Below are 21,665 nucleotides of genomic sequence, written 5' to 3' on the forward strand. Positions count from 1 at the left end.
CAGAAGAGGAATTCTCATTAAAATTTCTCGTCAATGTCGCTAACATGACGTTGAGAGATAGTAGCCGACATTCTTCATAAGATCCTTCCACAAATATGAAAATGAGATTTACGAAAAATAATACCAAACTTTGTATGATGCGAAGCCTCGTACCAAACTTTATAATAAAGAGAATGTTGAGAGCTTTTTTCACGCACGTGGATACAATGGGATTGCGTAGAAGGCCTTTGATAAGCACAGATATACCTACATAAATAAAAATTTTAAAAACCTACTTACAATAGCACACACAAAATATAGGTAAAATTAATACTAGACTCAAAAACAGAGATTTTAATGTTCAAAGTACCGATTTCAGAAATATACATTAATTTTGTATTGCGTCTCACTTTTTTTGATGTATCAACTCAAAGAGCGATTGAATAAAAAGGAAAAGAAAACAGGCTTAACGGTATAATGTCACCAGTGTCTTATTCCAATGAATCTGGCTGATAATCTATACTAATATTATAAAGCTGAAGAATTTGTTTGTTTGATTGTCTGTTTGTTTGTTTGAACGCGCTAATTTCAGGAACTCCTGGTCCGATTCGAAAAATTCTCACGGAAGCTACGCCCCTATGTGTTTCCTCATGTACACTTTATATATTTCTACTCTATGAACACTCCTATGAATTTCCTTATGTACACTCTATAAACTGCCCTATGTATTTCCTTATGTACACTCTATGAACTGTTCTATGTATTTCCTTATGTACACTCTATGAACTGCCCTATATATTTCCTTATGTACACTCTATGTACTCACCGATGTACACTATGAACACCCCTATGTATTTCCTTATGTAGACTATGTACTCCACTATACATATATTTAATTATAGAGTGTACTCTATGTACTCATCTATGTACATTTTATGTACTCCCTGTGTATTTCCTTATGTATACTCTATGAACTCCCCTATATATTCCTCCCTGTTTATAAAGTATTCGTTCATAAAGTGTAGATAAATAACAATTGGTAAACTGTACGCGGACGACGTCGCGGGCGACGGCTAGCCTATGATATTAGCAAACGTAGGCTCAGCAAGCAGTCGCTTGACATTCAGATTATTGCGGATTATGTTTAGCCATTTACAGTTCTTGTGAAATGTTCGGGTCCTGCTCATTATAATGCGTAACGTTGCAAAAAGCAGAACACTGTTACAAATCAAAGGTTAAGCCTATCATGGTGGTTCCATTTTAATTATGTAGGTACCTGATTTTCTATCTTTACTTAATCAGTTTGTTTGACCCATAATTGCAATATTTTGTTCTATTTGTAATAAGTACAACTTGCACCAAATTTACCTAAATTATGTTTTGCACTTTTTTTCACTACCCTCTGAATCATTTAGGAACATAACAGAGAGACAGGCTCATTATCTCCATTAACCAAGACATACTCACTCTGATATCAAAAACATCAGATCAAAAGACTTGTTAACGATATACATATGGATACAACAAATGGTAAGAAAGCCAACCCAAGTCTTTCGAAGCTTCATTACTTCGAGCGACGGATCACAAAGCTAAGACAATCCCTACTTAAATGCCTAGCCACCTACGCTCGGTATTACGAATGTTCTTATAAAAACCCACGGAGATCAACCATCGGCCTTAATTACAGAACCAACAATATTGTGGTCAAAATTCGTGTTAATAGATTTCCGGGAATCATTTTATTAGGGAGCTTTTCGTGTAAAAAGGCTGTTTATTTGTCGTTTTTGTCCGGGTTTTGGAACAACAGAGATTTAAATAGAAGCCATTTATATCTTCTCGATCTGTTCTCTCTCCATCAGCAATTGATATGAATAAGATTTTGTAAAGATACATATGACAAGTAAAATATTTTTTAGGTACCGTCAGCTAATAAAACCAATTCGGTACAGTTTACTGAATCAGCTACAGAATAAAACAGAAGATCACGTATCTAATTGGTATAGTTTCCCTTGAATGTTACCGAATAGTGGTTTAAAGGGTTATAAATAGACTGAAGTCGGCATTAATCGCAGTGAATTCCGTAACCGATATGTTCCCCCGAGACATTGCTATTACTGCCCAGTTTTAGTATCCAAGTAGAACGTGTGGTAGCTTAAATAAATACTGACAGATTCGATTCGAATTAATACCGGTCGAATTCATTGCAATCGGATCTGCTGGTTTTTATTTAAATCCATAGGAAAACGTTTGAATGTCGCTGTCGATACGTACAACTTGTGAAGTCTAGGCTAGTTTTATAGCGATGTGAGGATCGGATACTATAAAAATACTGAAAAACTCAGAAACTATTTTGGAAATGTGCGAAGAATAACTTGGTTGGTACTGATAGTTTTTCCTAACGCGACCGCTACTACCATTATACCAAAATTTCGAAGCTTTTTTAGAGATAAAAAAAATAAGACAGTATTTTCATCGGAAAATAATATTAAAATAGATGAAATGAATAAAATACCACACCTAAACAAATCCAAAATATTACAACCAAAAACTACTCTACAGTCAATTTTACCAGCTAGTTAACGAGTGTTCAGTTGCGGTTTCATCCATCATTTTAGTTAAAATTTCATCCATACGTACAGCGGTAACAAACTTCATTTTACTACATCCATTACAGTTATCCTGACATTACATATTACTAGCGTTAGTTGAGATGTATCTGTGGCGATACAAATACATACCTCTTCCATAGATCATTGTATAAAGATCTGTAGAAAAAATTTCGTCCGCCTTGGGCACGAAACTTTGCTAACGATATTTATTGAAATCGGATATTCGGTCGGTGTCGCGAGCTTTTGACCCGCCAAAAGTATTGTATTACGAAAAACTCACTGACCCGTATTGTTGTTTATTTCTCTTTCTTTAAGATTAAAAATAAGGAATGACTCGGCGGGTTTTACTTTTAAAATATTCCCCAGTTCGCATTCTTAGAGCAAGGCAAGAATACAGGTCAAATTTTGCCAGTTCAGCATAAAAGAGGATTTCCGACCAATTTTCGTTAGCAAGAAGCTGCAAAAATTTACGTTGGTGTTTAAAACTGCTCGTTTGTAATTTGAAAACTCACTCTTGCAAATGAAAATCTTCAGAGGCCGATGTGAAACTTTACAACTACTTTGGTAATTGCTCCAAAAGTTGGGAAATGAAAAGACCCCGCGGCTGCGGAGTTGAAATGAGGGATTCAATATAACGCAAGAAGAGGGATGTATTCAGAACCTCAGCTGCTACTTATGTAGACTGCATGCATGTGGGAGTCACATAGGTATATTGTAAGAGAATCTCATCAATTTATTAAAACACATAATCTTACGCTATTTTTGATTTGTCCTGTTAGTTTTATGTATAGGTAATAGTAAAAGGTAACTGAATTTGAACTCAATACAATAAAAAAAAAACAAGGTAAATGATATCCCAATTTTCAATTGAATCAGTTTTCGCTGTCGGAATTACATAAGGATTCCCAAATTCTAAGCGCATATTTTATAGTAGGTACTCACTTTCGAAACAATGTTTGTTCATACAAGGCGATTCCATTTTCTTTGGTTCTTTGTAAAAGAGTTGCAATTTCGAGCTCACAACTGAAACAGAAGCAAAATATTACTTTCAAGGCGTCTATTTTTCATTGCAACTGCCATTCGATTTATTTACCTGTAGGAATTATTTATTACTTTCTGCAGTATTGTTCCAAATATTATCTATGCTCGGCGAATCTGATTTATATTTGCGGTTTTATGTGGATGTCTCGGGGGTGTCGTCGTGGATTATAAACACACTATTTGTGGAAAAATATGAGTTTCACTTTATTATGAGAAGAGTAAAAGAGGGTATTGAATTAAACATGTGATTTGAATTACTTTATTCGATTTGAGAAGTCAGTCCTACCTTTCTTGTCAGTGTAATGTGGCCTATTTTTAAGTCGTCATTGTATAGCTTCTACTAGCAATAACCGTTTCAATATGCATATCAAAAAACGCTCACACATTGTTCGGTAATTAGCGCATCAGTAAGCACATAAGTACATGTTGGTGATACCCAAAATCATTGTATTTATGCATAATTGCAGCAATCAAGCTCTGTATGACATAATAACATAATTATGTTTAAGTGAACAATGTTGATTAATATAATTTTTACTCAAATGTGACACTTATTATCCGAAATTAACCACAGTTGTCATTCACACGTTAAATATTGCATGCATATTCATTTCGCGTGGTGAATTTATATAATGTTGTTCTACGTTAGTGTGTATAAGGCTTAAATGCTTCTAGAGTTTTGCTGTTAAAACGCCGTGACTAGTGAAAACTTTAGCCTAAACCCGAGCTACTCCACGGTCTTTGGAAACTTTTTAACTGGGAACTCTATTGTAGCAGGAGATTAAAATTAATCCCGGTGAGGCGCTAAGACCAACTGCAATACGCCAAGACAAAGCGTTACGGCACAGATTCTCAAGATACCGCAGTTTCTAGCAATTTAAATGCACATATAATTTTGCTTGCGAATAATTTAATTGTGTAACTGTGCTTGAAAATTGTTTTATTTATGTAATATGAGACAGGTACCTATATGTAGCACAGGAAAATAAATATTAAAGCAGGTCGGTTTAATAAAGTCGTAAGTATCGAATTTCAATGTTGGAATTACGATCATGTTTTACAATCCTCGAATGACGTTTCAAAATGTAGAACAATGGAACGAAATAGCGATAAAGCTGTACAATATCACAAAACTGCTGAATAGTTTCATAAATAAACGAGTAAACAACTACACACTTTATTTACTCCAGTATTATTATAGATTAGATTGGTTATACTCATAAGGGAGTTCTCACCGATGCAGCCGGCTTTTTGTGACAGCTTTTAATAAGCTTTGGGCTTTTGCGTCTCGCGGCAGCCTCGCAGAACACACACCTATACATATAAATTAGTTGATCTTCAATAAATTAACTTAAGAGGTTGCCTAATGATGTCGCGTGTGGAACTTTTGAGGCTTTACATTATTTATAATGTGTATACTCCACAAGAATGGAAACTCGTTTAGAATAGCGTTTGACGTAAGTAATGCGCTTACTACGAGTATTACGCCGCTGTCTACTCCACTCCGTAATTCCGTCGTCGCGAGTTCAACACTCGTAATTATTGGAATCTGCAAAACGTTTCCTTCGGCGGTACTTATCATAATTGTTAGCTGTGCAAACCTATTTAAATTTTCTCAAGAAAATTATACTTCGCTGTAACTCGGTAACGATATTTGAACTACAACAAACTACGCTTGAGCGTAAAAGTAAAGCCGATTTCATGTTCCCCTTTATTAAGCCACGTAATATTGACTTTCACTAAATTAAAAAAGTTCACAATAAATTCTCAACTAAAACAAATTAAAATACGTCGTGAAGCTTAAAACGGGCGTGCGCTGCAAAGTTTAGTGGAACGAAACCAAACTGAAGCGCCTTCGGCGTCTGTAAGCACTACAAACATTTTTGTGCATACGCGGAACAACGAATGGGGTGGTATATTCGTCACTGTGACTTCGGACAAAGTTGCGATGTAGCAACTCGAGCAATTAAAATTTGTAGAGGACGCAGAAGTGAAATTATGCATGGAGTGAGAGCAGTAGCCGTGGGTTCTGGCCTCGACTATTAATATTAATGAACTGTGACACGCCGTTCAACCAAGCCCGTGACGAGCTACCGTGTTTCTTTTGATTGTAAATTCAGTTCTGTTGATGTACTTGTTGCATATTGAAGTTGTAGCTTTGTTGTTAACAATGTCGGCTTCCATATAACTTTGGGACGTAAATTGGAGGAGACGTTAGACCTTGCTGTTGATAATTATCTTTTAAAGGGGTTCTGTCTTACTAATTATTGTATTTTTTATTAAAGTTTCTTCATTCTACGCATTTTCTGTAATACTATGACATAATTTACATAGACATAAAAACTGCTTTTGATGCTTTGAAACAGGTGTATATAACGTGGCTCAGTTATTACAGAGCTACGGGAGTTAATAAATAAACAACCAAAATTAAAGTTTCTGAGTTAGACGTTTTAATTAGGTACAACTAGTTAGTAGTTTAAGCCTCATTATTAAAATTTTCAGACCTCTGAAATGTATTGAAAGCATAAAATACATGAACTGTATTTTAATTAAGAGACATCTGTCATAACCAAAACAATAAAATTTAAACATAGTTTTGGACAATTGAAATCAATGTGTTAATAATTAAAATTGTACGCGTTTTTGCTAAAGGAATCAGATATAATAAGCAGAAATAAAAGGCCACATTGTGTAATAAATCAGACTAATTAAACGCCACCTATCAACTGCCAACTGTACTAAAGACTGTTCCACACATACCTACAGATGGTTAGACTCATTCATGTGGTAAATATACCTTTTTCTGCAATCATCAAGTCTTGTCAATCCTTACCGTAGGGTAAGTTAGAAACCAATTAATGTTATTTTGTGCTGGCTACTCTCATTTAAGGCCTTCGACATGAATGTATAGCCCAAAACATTTTCCTTGACACTTGCCTCTGCCACTAATTTATCATCATCAGCCTATCGCAGTCCACTGCTGGACATAGGCCTCTCCAAGTGCACGCCACTGAGATCGATTTTCAGCTTCTCGCATCCAGCTCCTGCCAGCCGTCTTGCGCAAGTCATCACTCCACCGTGCCTGAGGACGTCCTACACTACGTTTGCCGAGGCGTGGTCTCCACCCTAGAACTCGTTTACCCCAACGGTTATCGGTTCTTCGGCTAATATGGCCAGCCCACTGCCACTTCAGCTTGCTGATTCGGTGGGCTATGTCGATGACCTTGGTTCTCTGACGGATTACCTCATTTCTGATGCGATCCCTCAGAGAAATGCCGAGCATAGCCCTTTCCATAGCCCGCTGAGCGACTTTAAACTTGTGAACCAGCCGTACCGACAGTGTCCACGTTTCGGCTCCGTAAGTCATGACAGGTAGGGCGCACTGATTGAAGACTTTTGTCTTTAGGCACTGTGGGATCGACGATGTTAGGACTCGACGTAGCTTCCCAAATGCAGCCCAACCCAACTGAATTCTCCTATTCACCTCGTCCTCAAAGTTGTTTCTACCTAACTGCAATGTCTGCCCGAGGTATACATATTTCCGAACAACTTCGAGAACGGCGCCGTGTATCGCAATCGGTTCCGGTAGAACATGTTCATTGAACATGACCTTGGTTTTGTCCAAGTTCATCCGTAGGCCGATGCGTAGAGAAGATTCAGCCAGGTCGTTCAGCATCTGTTGTAGGTCCTGCAGCGTTTCCGCCATGATGACGATATCGTCAGCAAATCGCAAGTGAGAGATGTGTTCGCCATTGATGTTGATGCCACGTCCTTTCCAGTTCAGCGTCTTGAACATATCCTCCATTGCATTAGTGAACAGTTTCGGGGAAATAACATCCCCTTGTCTCACTCCTTGATGCAACGGTATGGGCCTTGTTTGCTGATTCTGTACTTGGACGGACATTGTAGCGGCTTCGTAGAGACATCTCATCACTTGGATGTATCGCCAATCTACTTGACAACGCTGCAGGGACTCCAGAACAGACCAGATTTCAACCGAGTCAAAGGCCTTCTCATAGTCCACAAATGCTAGACACAGGGGCTGATTATACTCTTCGGTCTTCTGTATAATCTGCCGCACTGTGTGGATGTGGTCTATGGTGCCGTATCCGCTCCGAAACCCAGCCTGCTCCGGTGGTTGGAATTCGTCGAGTCTTCGCGCAAGTCGGTTCGTGATCACTCTTGAGAACAGCTTATAGACTAATTTATCAATCAAAGTTATTACTCCATAGATGAATAGTACAGCTCTATTTAGTTGCTTCGGAAAACTGATTTTGTTGATTATTTTATATCTAACGTCATATTAATTTACTCTAATAGATTTCCTAGAACCAAATCTAATATTATATTTTCATATTCTGTAACTCTAAACCAGACGTATTCAGTCTAAGATTACGTTCTTCCTGGAAATGTCGGAACTCCGGAATTAGCCCTCCTTCCCCAGTTACTGAAGGGGGCTAGAGAGGGGGGCTGTCGTGATACCCACACGTGAAGTCGTCATCATTATCATATCGGTTGAAAGACGTCCGGGACCGGACAATGTCCCTATTAATTACCATAAAGAACGATTCCGAGCCGTCTGCTTTATTCATTTTATTGTATGAAGGTGTCTTTGTATGTCCTACAAAAACTAGCTGATTGTAGGCAGGCTTTTATTATCCCACTATGGGGCACAGGCCTCCTCTCATAATGCAACGGACCGAGCGTTAATCACCATGCTTGATAAAAACTCAAGGCGGTTTGGCGATTTCAGACTTCAAAGGTCAGGTTTCCTCAAGCGGATTTTCTTCCCCTTTATTGTATTTTATATTTTCTATAAGGAAAAACTTACCTTCTATCTGCTAAATAATAACATGACTGTCTAAAAAGTATGAAATACCCTCGACAGGTGGCACGCAAGTCGGTACATCTTGCGAGTATCAAGTTAACATGTCAAGTAAAAGGACTTTTTCCATTTCCTGGGTTTATATATTGTTGTTCACATTGATAAAACTGTTACTGTACCTTTTTTCGGAAACCCGTTTCTACGAATGCGCCTGTAAATTAATAAATGAAGAACTGAAATATGTAAGTAGATACGTACAACTACTCAATCAATTAAACGATCGTTTAATTAAGAAGATCATAAATATGAAACAAATCGTACAAGTAATACAAAAAATATTAATTAAAAAGCGCTAAGAAAAACATCCATGAGCCATAATTATTTCTGTCTATCTGCAATAATAGTTCAGTATTTTTCTTTTGAAAAATTGCGAGATTTTCATTCTCATTAAAATATTCTCCTGACAAGTCGGAATTCTTAATTAAAAGCAACACCACAATAATATAAGACCAAAAAATAAATATGGCTGCCGGGCCACGGTTCATTTAGCAGTAACAGGTACCAACTTTAGGAAAAAATATTAAAGATCGTTCGGGAGTCTTCGCTATAAGGTATTTAGTAGGTGCTAAAGAGCTCATTAAATCAGCCTTACTACTGACGTTTTCCTATAATACCTTTTGAGTGTTCGTTCTTAGAAGTTTTGTAGAAAACTAGGAATTTATAAATTTACGAGAAAAAATACTATCGTTTACATCGTTACAAAATCAATCTTTGTCTGGTTTGAAGATACCCGTGGAAAATGAACTTGTTTTTTTTTTCAAAACTATTTTACAATTACGTATGTTTTTTGTGTGTGTTCGTTATGAGTTGTAATTAAAATGAATAATTATACTAGCCAAATTTTACATCATATACCTACTAATATTGTCTACCCAAAATATGGGATGTGTGTTCCTCTCTCACATAAAAGCTTACAAGATCGATTTCGTCGAAACTTGGAAGTTAAAAACCATACTACCTATATCATAATAATACACAGGATACTTTTATCCACATGCGGGAAATACTTCTCTCGTGACACGAGTGAAACCACGAATGGGAGCTAGTTAAGCATAAAGAGCACCCCATATAATGAGATCGTTGCATTAGCTTCGTATAAGGCCGCATATACATCGCCTCATTGTGTTATCTCTTGCGTAATAATAAGCGACATAATAATATCTGTGGTGGTTGGGCAGCCTGCCAAATTCACCTGGACATTGGTGACGTCATAATGCAAAAATGCTAGCGTTAAGTATGTCGTAGCTCCGCGTTTTATCAGACACGAGAATATAACTATGCTAAGAAAAGGTATGGTGTTAGAAGAATCCAATCATTATACGGATATTTACATTGATAATGAAAGGATCACTAAAATCGATAAAGGAAAAGATTATAGAAAAAAGATCGATAAAGGATTATGGAAAATATTATTTAAAATACATATATTGAAGATATCGGTATAATGTTTGGTAGTAGATAGTATTGTAGTAGGGTGAATATATTTGAACATTACGTACGGCTACAAAGATGTCGATAATATCCGAGCCTCTTTTTTCGAGTAATATGTATCTTACCTTTTTTAATTAATGAAATTACATTCGGCGCCGGTCTGAGATTCCATTAAGTGACTACTAGAGAATCAATCAATTTTCTGTATGAAGCGAACATTTATTTGATGAAGCGCACCTAATAAATAACAAATGTAGTCCTACACAATTCGCCAAGGATACGTTTTTATCTAAAACATCCGTAATGATATAAAGGGAAATATATCTCAATATCGAATCGAAATACAAAGTGTCAAAGCAAAATACAAAAGGAAACTGAAGATGAAGCGAATGGTAATGGCGCTAGGGTGAGCGCGAAGCATGGAAAATAATGTCTTCGAGGGAAATTACTGTGAAGCTTAGGGGATGCTCTATCTTCACACAGGAAAGGCGTGAGTGTGAGGGCTAAGTGTCTTTTTTCCAAGTTATTTGACGCGCCATTCTTCCAGTCATGTGCTCCAAACGAAAGACGCAAAAAATTGCCAAGTGCAAACTCGCATGTCGGCAAGAAATGTAATCACTTACCACATTATCTCATCCTAAAAAAACTTTATGCCGTGTTTTATTTTGTGTGTGTATAAATGTAGGGTAAACTCACCAGTAACTGGCCACTTAAGGACAGCGAGTTGTTCATTTAAGTGCCATGGAGAAATGTGTCCAGAAATTAATATTCTTGTATCAACTTTAGTTAAAGCAAGTATCCATTTATCGTTATTAGTGAGTAAAAAATGAAACAACATAGAATTATGTAGTAATATTTTAACAGAATGAAAAAGTAGTATTTTTTAGTAGTAACTGGCCATTTAAAATTAGATATTAGCCACCATAATACCAATAACTGGCCATGCAAAAATAATATTTAAAATCAATTAAAATATATAGAATAAAGCAACTATATTAGAAATTAAAAACTTAAAAAACATAATAAAACAAATTCTAACAAGGTGGTTCTTAATTCGTAAAAAAAAAACTAAAACTTAGCTTAATTTAATGAGATCAGTATACCACAGTTCGTTTGCACTTAAATCATAGTATGGTAACGAGGAACTTATCATTTGTAGTTATTGACGTGCTTAAATTAATTAATTACATCATCATCATCATCATCAGATGTAGAGTAATCTCTCTCTTTGTAACAATTATGGCACAAAAAAGAATCACATTCAGCCTCAGGAATATGAATCCTGTGAGACAATGGTATTCTCATGAAATTGTTTGTTACAGAGCCTACATAGGATCACCCTTCTTGTTATTAGATTCAAACAATAGTCACAACAAGTAACACATCGGTTTTTCTTATTTTCCAACAGTTTCTTGGACTCGTCTTGACTATTTATAATTTTGTTAGTAGCAGTCTTTTTTGTTTTATTCTTTAGTTTTTTATTTGGTACATCATTCTCTTTTTGACTTTTTTTCTCTTCTCGTAATCTCTTCCTTTCTTCTTTTGCGGCATCTTCTTCTTGCTTTTTTTAATTGTTTTTCTCTTATCTTGTCAACATATTGATTGGATGTTTCGCTCAATTTGGCGCTTTCGTTGTCGTTTGGGAAAATCGGGCAACTTTTGTTTCAGGTATTCAGGTATTTTGTTTCAGGTAGGGGAAAATTTACAAGAGTATTGTCAGACCTGCTGTCTTGTATGGATCAGAGTGCTGGCCCACAAAAGCGACGAATGAAAGACATTTGCATGCGGCAGAGATGAGAATGTTAAGAGGTACATATGTGTGGTGTTACGCAAATGGATAGAGTGAGGAATGAGTATATAAGAGGAAGTTTGAAAGTAGCGCCGGTATCAGAAAAACTGCGTGGAAACCGGCTGTCATGGTATGGGCATGTGATGCGGAGGAATGAGAATCATGTTGTGAGGAACATGATGAGTATGAATGTGGACGGATATAGTGGAAAGAAGGAAAGGAAGAAATGGATTGTGTGAAAGTAGAAAGAATGTTACTTGTGAGATGACGGCAGATAGAAGAGTATGGAAGGAGAAAACATGCTGCGCCGACCCCAAATAAAATTGGGATAAGGGCAGGATTATGATTTTGTTTCAGGTATTCCGAGAAAGGTATATTTGAGACAACAGAAATTGTTTTATTTGGATTGGATACCTTCATTGTTTTCAATAAATTTGATAGCATTTTCTATTGCCTCTTTAGAGTATTGGCGTTTTTTTAAAGACATTTCAGAAAATCTGTCCAACAAAAAAAAAATCCGTCAGTAACTGGCCATACAACTATCAGTAATTGGCCACCCATGCCAGTTACTGATAAACGTGTATATTTTTATCTGGATTTTTTTTACACGATAGTGTGCCTTATACTCATTCTAAATATGTTTATTTTTTCGTAAAATTCGGACATTAGCGTATAATTCAGTAACTGGCATGAGTGGCCAATAAATGAAAATACACAAAAATGAAAATCAATAACTGGCCACCCCACTAATCTCGCTTTATTATAGATACTGACAGAATAAAACCTTAAAAAACGATCGTTTACCATCTATACAATACCACAAACACAATCAACTCACGTTTACTACACGAAGTATTACAAAATTCACTTTTAAATTCAATCATTACCTTAAAAAAAATTTAAGGATTTACCGTTCACGTCGGAACTCGTACGCGTGCTGTCACAAAATGACCGATATTTTTGGCGCTAGTGTTCATAGAGGAAAAAACTGTCACTATAATGAAAGCTAGTTGAGTAGGTAATACTAAAAATAAATAATAGATGGCGTTCTATGAGAATAGTTCTTAATTTATGCAGTCAAAGTGAATAGTGGCTAATAATTGAAAGTGGCCAGTTATACCTCGGTTTACCCTACTGTGACTGCAATTTATCACTTTTTATCGGCGAGGCAAATGGAGCTACAGCAAATCCAATAAACGAATGGCTGCGTTTGAACATAGATGCTACGTTTTAGTATAAAATAGTTGGAATCCAATATATTGTCTTAGCAGTGACAAGTAACTAGGTTGCCGTCGAGCACCGAAGTGGATAACTGATTACCTTTAATTGACTTTAGCGTCTTGCTCGCGAGATACGTAATTGTATTACTTACTATAGCAGACAGCTGTCTATAATTGTATCCTTAAGTTTTCTAATAGTCTGTACAATAATTTTGACACGACGTGCAATATTGATCAACAAATTAATGATAATATTATAGATAGAATCGAATATGAAAGAATGGAACTGCATGATTGTATTACTTTGTTCTAGTTGTGGTTAAAATTCGTGTGAGTTAAATTTTAGGTCATGCTAAGTACACATTATTATCTTTTAATTCCATTCAACCGCAGTTAATGTATAGCCCTAAGTTTAACCTGGATATATTTATGACAGAATGACTAATGTTTATATTAATAAAATGATTAGCTAAAATATCAAATAATTAATTATTATCGGTAATGAACAACCACATTCTCTAATGCGCATAAATCATTAATCAGATTAGAATCGGAAATGAAACATTACATAAAATATTGAAGCTTTTATTTACAAAATTACCAACATATAATATCACTTTGGGAATTTGCAGGTTTACTTGCATAACGCCATAAATATACATAACTATTTATTACTATTTAATATAAACAATAGTGATTACAATTCCTCAATGTTACTTACAGTATTTCCTACTAGTATAGTAGGTGTAGAATGTTTTACGAACTTTCATGTATCGATTATTGGAAGTACAATAATTGTAATACCTAATTACTATTTATTATGAAAATAATATTTATGATATAAAAAAGTGTTTTCCAGTACATAAGTGATGAATGAAATTATTGCGCCCACTTTTTACGTTAGGTACATATTTTTGAAGAATCATTTTTAAAGGTACAGGTAGCATTTTTTTTTACGATGCGAGACGTGATAATAATTATGCGAATTGTAATTGAAAGAATTCATCTATAATTATTCTATATACAATTATACAAAACTCGAACCACTCGATGTGTTTTTGTTTCAAAATAATAGCAATAGATAGAAAGGAACCACGATGATAAAGTACCAAAATGAGTGGGCGCATACAGTACATAGTAAGAAAAATATCCATATTATTGTAAATGCTATATATGGTTAAGAAGCGTACACAGCTCTGCAATTATTTATTGACAATTTGTTTACGAGTCGCAATATTTCTTTTATACAATAATAACGAAATAACAGAACTTATAATTTCATTATCTAACGCACTTTCTGCGTGATTGTATTTATAAAGACAAGGCTTTAAACTGGGGTTTACAGAAATATTTTTACAATACAAAATTAAATAAATCTGGTTTTATCACGTTTTAAAATTAAATTAGGCCTGGTCTATATACACAATCACACGATTCGTGAAAGGTTTCAGGTCCCAATGAAATCAAAATATTGTGAAGGATTTCTTCGAAAACGTAATATTGTGTGTATAATCTTTTGTTGGTAATCTGACTGGTGCACAACTGGACAATGACGTGGCTCCCAATTTTACGTCCACTAAAATAGTTTTGTATTCCGAAGAAGTCCTTTATATTTGATTACATTAGGCCCTACATTTAATAAATATTTTGCTCCAAGAAAACTGAAATCATTTTATTTGGCATTTATCTATGACTACAAAGCGTAATTTACATTTATTGTCACAGGTGTGAGAAGTAAAACGACAAAATATATTAATAAGAAATGTAGAAATCATTGAAATCGTTATACGGTAATATGCGCCTTAAATATGTTTATATACACTTTTTTATTTGCAATAACAATTATGTCTGGTTGTATATCTATACAAACACGACATAGATATGTTTCAGACTTCATAAAAGAATTAATAAATTACAAAGTTATCATTTATGTATGATACATTTGTGGAAAACATTAATACACAGAAAAAACAACTTAATTACATCAATTTCTCTGGTATCAAAAAACGTTTTAGATAGTTCATATTTTTTCAAGCCCAATTTTGTTATTTAATTTTCACACCTTTAAAAATACATTAAACCAATTTTCATCCATCGATGGTGCTAACCGATAACCACGAAACAGTTCACAAAATATTCCCTCTTTAATATTCCTCGACAAGTTTCCTTGGGGTGTGTTTACGACGTTTCGTCAGCAATGTACTGATTTACAAAATAACATAGCAGGTACCTATTGCAATTCCCAACACGTTCTAAATGCAAGCCGTCAGTAACTTATGAATGTTACATGACAATTCAGCCGAGAATTCGCGACTCGAATAATCTTTAGCAGCGCTGCAAGTAATGTGGCTCATGTACGATATAGCAGCTCAAGATTTTGTAACCATTTTCTTAAAACCAAAATTTTAAGAAGCATTTCGGCTCATTCAACTTTGAGGCCCTTTGTTTTTTTTTTTTTGGTGCAAAATAATATTACCTACAATTCCTTTCAAGTAACCAGTACAGGCTTCAAAAGGAGCGCCACTTAAAGTGTCCATCATTCGAGAGACTATCGCCATACCTATAATTTATATGTTATAGATAATAGAAGGGATTAGGTGGCAGGTCGTCTGAAGGCGATCGGTCGCCGTCGATGAATTGAAGCCGCAACACAATTAGAAGGTAATACCGACGGCTTCCAGTATAATGGATTGGCTTTCACCCTGGCATGAACAACCAGTATTTCACAGTAGGCTTAGTATCGCAAGACCTACTTAGACCCTAGCATTTGTCCACCAAAAATACATTTATTTTTATATGATACACAGTTTATACACTCGCCTTGCACTTTGATAACATGTCCATTGTCTTAGGTCCGGCAGTTCTCAAGGTACAGACAGTTAAAGTAATGGAAGACGAAAATAATAACAATAGAATACCATCATTTTCCATTGAAATGATAATAATTAACTTTCATAGATTTATATTTGCACACGTATAAAATTGTTTATTTTAAAAATCTATTTACAATAATTTCTAACTACTCCTATAACGTTGTCTTAAGACCCTTCAGTGTATTCGTTTTAAACCACAAGAATGCGCGATTCTGTATTGCATAAAGAGGTAAATAAGTTTTATATAGTAAAAAGTTTTCGTACTGGCAGAGACAATATAATTCAATCGACTACAAAATTAATTCAATGTTTTTATTCATAATTATTTAAAGCGCAACGCCTTTGTCAATAAGATCATTTATAACAAATTTCATTCAATATTCATCACATAAGAATTTACCGTTGTGCTTGAAAACCTATAATTACGGATATAATTGAATAATTTCAAGGAACTTAATAGTTCCTTTTATGATAATGATATACGGTTTAAATATTAATACTTAATACCTATCGTGTCTGAAGGAGAACCTCATCAGTACATTGACGAAGTATGAAAATTCGATTTTATCAATTTACATTGTTTTATGGCTAGAATCGGTACTTACCTGCTATGATGATTCTTGCTGTAAGGTAGGCAGTTACACTACCAACATTTGGTCTTCATAACTTTACGAGCACAGGCAATAAACCTATTAGACGAGTAAATAAACATTTAGTGGCTTATTTACAAACGCATAAAATAATATGTACTCAGTATCTAACAATTCTTTTGGCAATTGACATCCTATTAATTTCTATTTGATGTGTCGATTTACAAGAGGCTTGGGTTTGTTTATTTTCTGCGTTGTTTGGTCATGAGTGCTCTAACTCGCTTGAGGTTGGTGATGGTGATGTCATCGTTGGGCTGAAGCTGCAGCGCGCGCCGGTACGACGTGGCGGCGGCAGCATACTTGCCATTCAGGTGTAGGATGGCGCCGAGGTTGGAATGATACTCGGCATCCTGCAACAAAGCGACAATCCATTCCAGGAACCTCGAACAAGCCGGTGATAAGCTACGCTAAACGGAATGCTCCAGATACAAACATGTTATGCGTTGTTTAACGATACGCTCGTGGCTGATTCCTTTGAGGTGTATAATGTTAATTACTAAGGATGCTTTGTTCAATGCCTTTGAATTCAGAGGTAAGAAGTAAAACTGTATTTTCATTTTATTGCCAGTGGCTGGATTTTTGTAATAAAATTATTGAACAAAAAAGCTCTGAACGTTATAGACGTGTGGGTCAAACCTTTCACAATTTAGAAATATAGAGGCGGTGTGAGCGCGGCCGCGGTGGTCACACAGCAATGAACAAAAGGAATAACACGTTCAACGTTCGTTCGTGTTGATTCATTTTTGTTTATACACCTGCAGGTTTCGTTTGTGTTTTTCAAAAATAAAGCTTTAAAAGATTGTTAGAGCCACCAGTTATTTTCTGACAGTCTAATACATCTGTTAGTAATCTGTACCTTCCTCTTTGTTCTAATGATTTATTTCACGATGGAAAATGAGGTTTTGCGTCAAAATTTTCCATAGCTCTAAAATAGATTGTTTACTTAATTCGCGACCTTTTTGCCGTCATAAAATAATCACGGCTGAAATAATATCAACATGACTATCGCATTCCAAAACCCATAATATTCCTTAAAGGTCACCAAAGGGAAGGAACAAAGAAAACAGCCGTCGGCGGGACCTTGATCTGGCCATGTTTAACAAACAAACAGGATTGCTCAGTCGCCCCTTTGCTCAGCAATACGTTTTAAATCTTTATTTAACGAATATCCTAACCCGGCCATGCTAAATCAATTCGACACACGGAGGCTGATTCGACCATACGATTTTTCACGAATCTCTGCTGCATATTATTGGTGTGGTAAAAAATGCAACACGTAAAATGTTTCAGGATTTAAACGTTACTTGGTTTTTTGCATGTCAAATATGTTTTGAGATTGGATTCGAAACGTTTTTTATTGACATGCTGGATGGTTTTGAATGGAGGCATTTATTGATAGATCGTTAATATAGAAATCGATAGTGATACTGTTTGTTTTGGGAATGGACAGATTTCATAGCGATATATTTTAACTGTCACTGTTCGTATTGCAATTAATCAAAACCTGTTCTTCGCAATGGAGGACCATCCATTTATATTCGTTAGCTTGAGTTTTAAAAAATACATACCTAAGTATTATAAAGCTAAGTAATGTTAACTAAAATAATTCAGCTGAACTTACATCAGGGTTTAACTGCACTGCCCGCGCGTACCACCGCTCGGCGGAGCGGCAACGTCGCGCGTCCCTAAGCGCTCGCGCAGCCGAGGCGGCGCGCGCGCTGTCGGAGGGAGACAGCTGGGCGGCGGCTACTAGCTGCTCAGCTGACTCCCTGAGACGACGCTGTGATCTCAGGAACATGCCTAGTGGAGAATTTAGATCTAAATGTCAATACTCATTTGTGAAAAAAAAAAAATTTCTAAAGAGTTGTCATAAAATGCTCGTAGCATCGTAGAGCCTACGCTGCTACAGATAAGCTACGAAGATCGTAGCATAATTATATTCTAGCTCATTAAAAGTAATTATTACATTTGAATTTAGAAGGCCATTGAACTGCTCTGCAAAAGTCATTGATTAATGTTCAACATTACAGATACTGAAAACTTTAGGGTGGTCCCTAAAGTTTCGCGTAATAAAAATAACTTACCGAACTGATCTCTTACTGATGGATCGTTAGGTGCTAAAGTTAGTGCTTTTTTAAACCACATTTCTGCTTCCATACTCCTACTTGCCTGTAACAAAATATATTATTAATGATACTTGGACAAGTTTAATACTTTTAGCGCAAAGATTAGTTCAGTGAGATACTTGAGCGATGTTGTAATTCTTGTAAGAGAATAATTGATCAATGCGGCATAACGGGCGAGCCCTTAAGGAGTAATAATCTTAAGATACCGCAATCTTACCGCAGTAGAGAGTCATTTGGCGGTAGTGTTATTATGTGGTATTGTTGCTAAGTATGTTATGCCTGAGAGGCATCTGATTGAGAATATGTTGCATACCAGCTTCTAAGCACATTTCTATAAACGGCTTTTTTTCAGTCATCAGTTCATCTTTACAGTACCTAATAAAGTGCTTAAATCATTTCATAAATAAAATGTGATAATTTAATTCTTAGCTACTAACATTTCTGGCGAGTATTTGTGCTAATGTGACGTGTGTGCCCGCGTGATGCGGCGCGGCGGCCAGCGCTGACACTAAACTGTTCTCGGCCAGCGGCCATTGTTGTAGCTGCACATAAATCTCCCCCACCATTGATAGGACACTCTGCAAACAAAACCGAAATTAGTCTCGCCATATATCATACCGCCTGCATTGTTGGACATCAAAAGAATAGATTAGTCTCACTTTTGCATCGTCATACTTTTTATATGCTGATAAATCTAGTACTTTCATATGTACCTACGAAGATTCCTCTATTTTAGATACCTCAACCACATAGCTTGGATTGCAGCCAGTTACCTCCTTAAATTCATTGGCACGTGCCTACTGCCAACTTGAAGAGACAACACTGTTGAATCTATGTTGAAATGCGACTTACACAAGTTACATGTCGGTCGTGCGCCCCCTCTCTCTGGTCGTGTCGGGTTGCCGTCCCATCGGGCTATGAGAGTAAAGGAATAATGCGCAAATGCTCGTGCACTATAATATGTCCTGCGCAGCTGGCTGATCTCTTTAAATGAGAACAGCCGCCGTGGCCGAAATCGGTCGTGAACGCCATTATTTTATAACTTACATGTCGTGTCCAGCCAACGATTGGTGTGTTTGTGTCGGGGAGTATTTGCAGTGCTTCTTTGTAGGCGGACAGTGCTTTGTGCCAGTGGCCTCTCTGTGAGTGTAATGCTGCTAGTTGCACGAGCGCCGACACTCGGGCGGCGTCGTGCTCTCTTCGGTCGCGTACGCGCACGCCTTCGGCTCGGGAGCCGGCGCGCAGTGCGCTCGCGGCTTCCGCGAGACGCCCGTCCGCCATTAGCGATGTTCCCAGATTTACGTATGCCACTAAAACAATGTTGAGCATTTAATGTCTAGTCGCAAACATATATTTTTGATAGTTGAGTTATTTAATTTTAAATCAGAAGTAATATGTACATTTAAATTTTATAACGTTAATCCATTATATTACAAAGCACAGATAACTTAAATTGAAATAGAAAGCAATAATGATTCTACCTATTACTAGTTTTCCAATACAAAGAGTTGTATTCCACACTCGAACTGAAAACAACTCGACTACAAAATTCGGCTTGGATAGAAAATATTTAAAATATTTATTTCCCGCTGTCCACAGCTTACTTTGTTGAAAATGCTCCATTAAAACTTGTTCTTGTATTTACTTAACAATGAAAATTATAAACCCCTTTATTTTCAAGACAATAACAAAATTAGAACAGAATAAAGACTCGGCCGGCCCTCATCTAAAATAATTTGAAAGGACAATCAAATTATTAGTAAGGGCTATGAAGAAATACCAAAGAGGCTTTGTTTTTAATAATTAATTTATCTCAAGTACTTACGAGCCATTGAAGGTCTAAAGTAAATTGCTCTCTCGAAACTTTTGATAGCATCGCTGTAACGTCTTTGGTTTTGTAGTAATATTCCCCTGAAACAAAGATAAACACTTATTTTAGGAACGGTTATGTTTTACTCATCATTTTACTCAATTTCGCTCCGATATTTACACAGTAGATAATTTGGTAATAATTGACCTAAGTAGATTTTGTTAATAATCTCAACCCACCTAACAAAGGGCTGAAATTACAATGAAAGTTCTTTTGACTGTGATAATTATTCTATTTTTTAAGACGTTTTACTTTATGCGCATGGCCAAATATTGCTACGTTGGTCTAGTCTAGTCCATTGTTTTGTAGAGGTGACTGATAACTTGTAACTATTCACACTGTTTGTGTTCCTTACACATTTAGGACTCCATCTTAGCAGAATAGGTAACTAGGCACAACTCAAAGTAAGATACCTATTCAAGGTATCTGAGAGCTTAAGGTACTTCTGGTTTTTATAAAACCATAGTAAATAACACTTAGTTTTTAAATATAGTTTCATAAAACTGCTACAAACCCAAAGTGATTCAAAATTGCTTATAAAATCAGACGCAACAGCATCAAGCATGTCACGTTATAATAAAATTCATTTTCATAGTTCTACAAAACGCTAGACATGCAGACGACTGCGGGGTAGGCAAAAATAAAAATACCACTTAATAACTACGCCGCCGTAGACCATTTACTTTTTTATTGTGAAAAGTTTCCACAAAGTTTTATACACTAAGGTTTCACGGGAAACCTTATAAATATAATGGTTTTCGAGTATTCCTTTATCGTCATAGTTCTGTGTATGAACGTAATTGTTGAAGTTCGCCAACTGTCTTCAGTTTTATGAATAAAAAATAGGTAGTACTGATAATAGTGTTGGAACGTTGCGATCACAATAACGGTACACGATGGAGCTTATAAAGAGCAGTATGTGAACAGTGCCTATTTGTCGTACATCCGTTCTATTCACACTATTCATCTTTCACAGCCACATCAGAGTCACCTTTTGTGACGTATTCATATGACGTATGAAATATTGAACCAGCCTTCGTGCAGAACTGAAGCTGCGGAGCTTGACGCTTTCATATTCCACATTAATATTGCGATCCTAGTTTCAAATTTGGCGCTAATTAGTGATGAGCATTTGCTGCTCTCAAATTCATAGCTCATCAAACGTTGTTTCGCGCCGTGCCACCAAATCTCG

At 36.1% G+C, this 21,665-nt stretch overlaps 1 protein-coding gene across 1 annotated transcript in view; it reads right to left on the bottom strand.

Annotated features, from left to right (window-relative positions):
- Window positions 1-13,523: 13,523 nt before the first annotated feature.
- The window catches only part of LOC124629867 (protein O-mannosyl-transferase TMTC2), a 93,167-nt gene continuing 85,025 nt past the window's right edge, over window positions 13,524-21,665 (bottom strand). Inside the window, exons 6-11 of the mRNA XM_047163521.1 lie at window positions 20,429-20,514; window positions 19,651-19,913; window positions 19,041-19,181; window positions 18,562-18,646; window positions 18,099-18,277; window positions 13,524-16,827 (exon numbers count right to left, since the gene is read on the bottom strand). Of these exons, the coding sequence (XP_047019477.1) occupies window positions 16,660-16,827; window positions 18,099-18,277; window positions 18,562-18,646; window positions 19,041-19,181; window positions 19,651-19,913; window positions 20,429-20,514 (922 nt within the window). The 3' untranslated portion in view covers window positions 13,524-16,659. The remainder of the gene's footprint in view (window positions 16,828-18,098; window positions 18,278-18,561; window positions 18,647-19,040; window positions 19,182-19,650; window positions 19,914-20,428; window positions 20,515-21,665) is intronic.

This window comes from Helicoverpa zea, chromosome 4, assembly GCF_022581195.2.
Source record: "Helicoverpa zea isolate HzStark_Cry1AcR chromosome 4, ilHelZeax1.1, whole genome shotgun sequence".
Classification (NCBI taxonomy): Eukaryota; Metazoa; Arthropoda; class Insecta; order Lepidoptera; family Noctuidae; genus Helicoverpa; species Helicoverpa zea.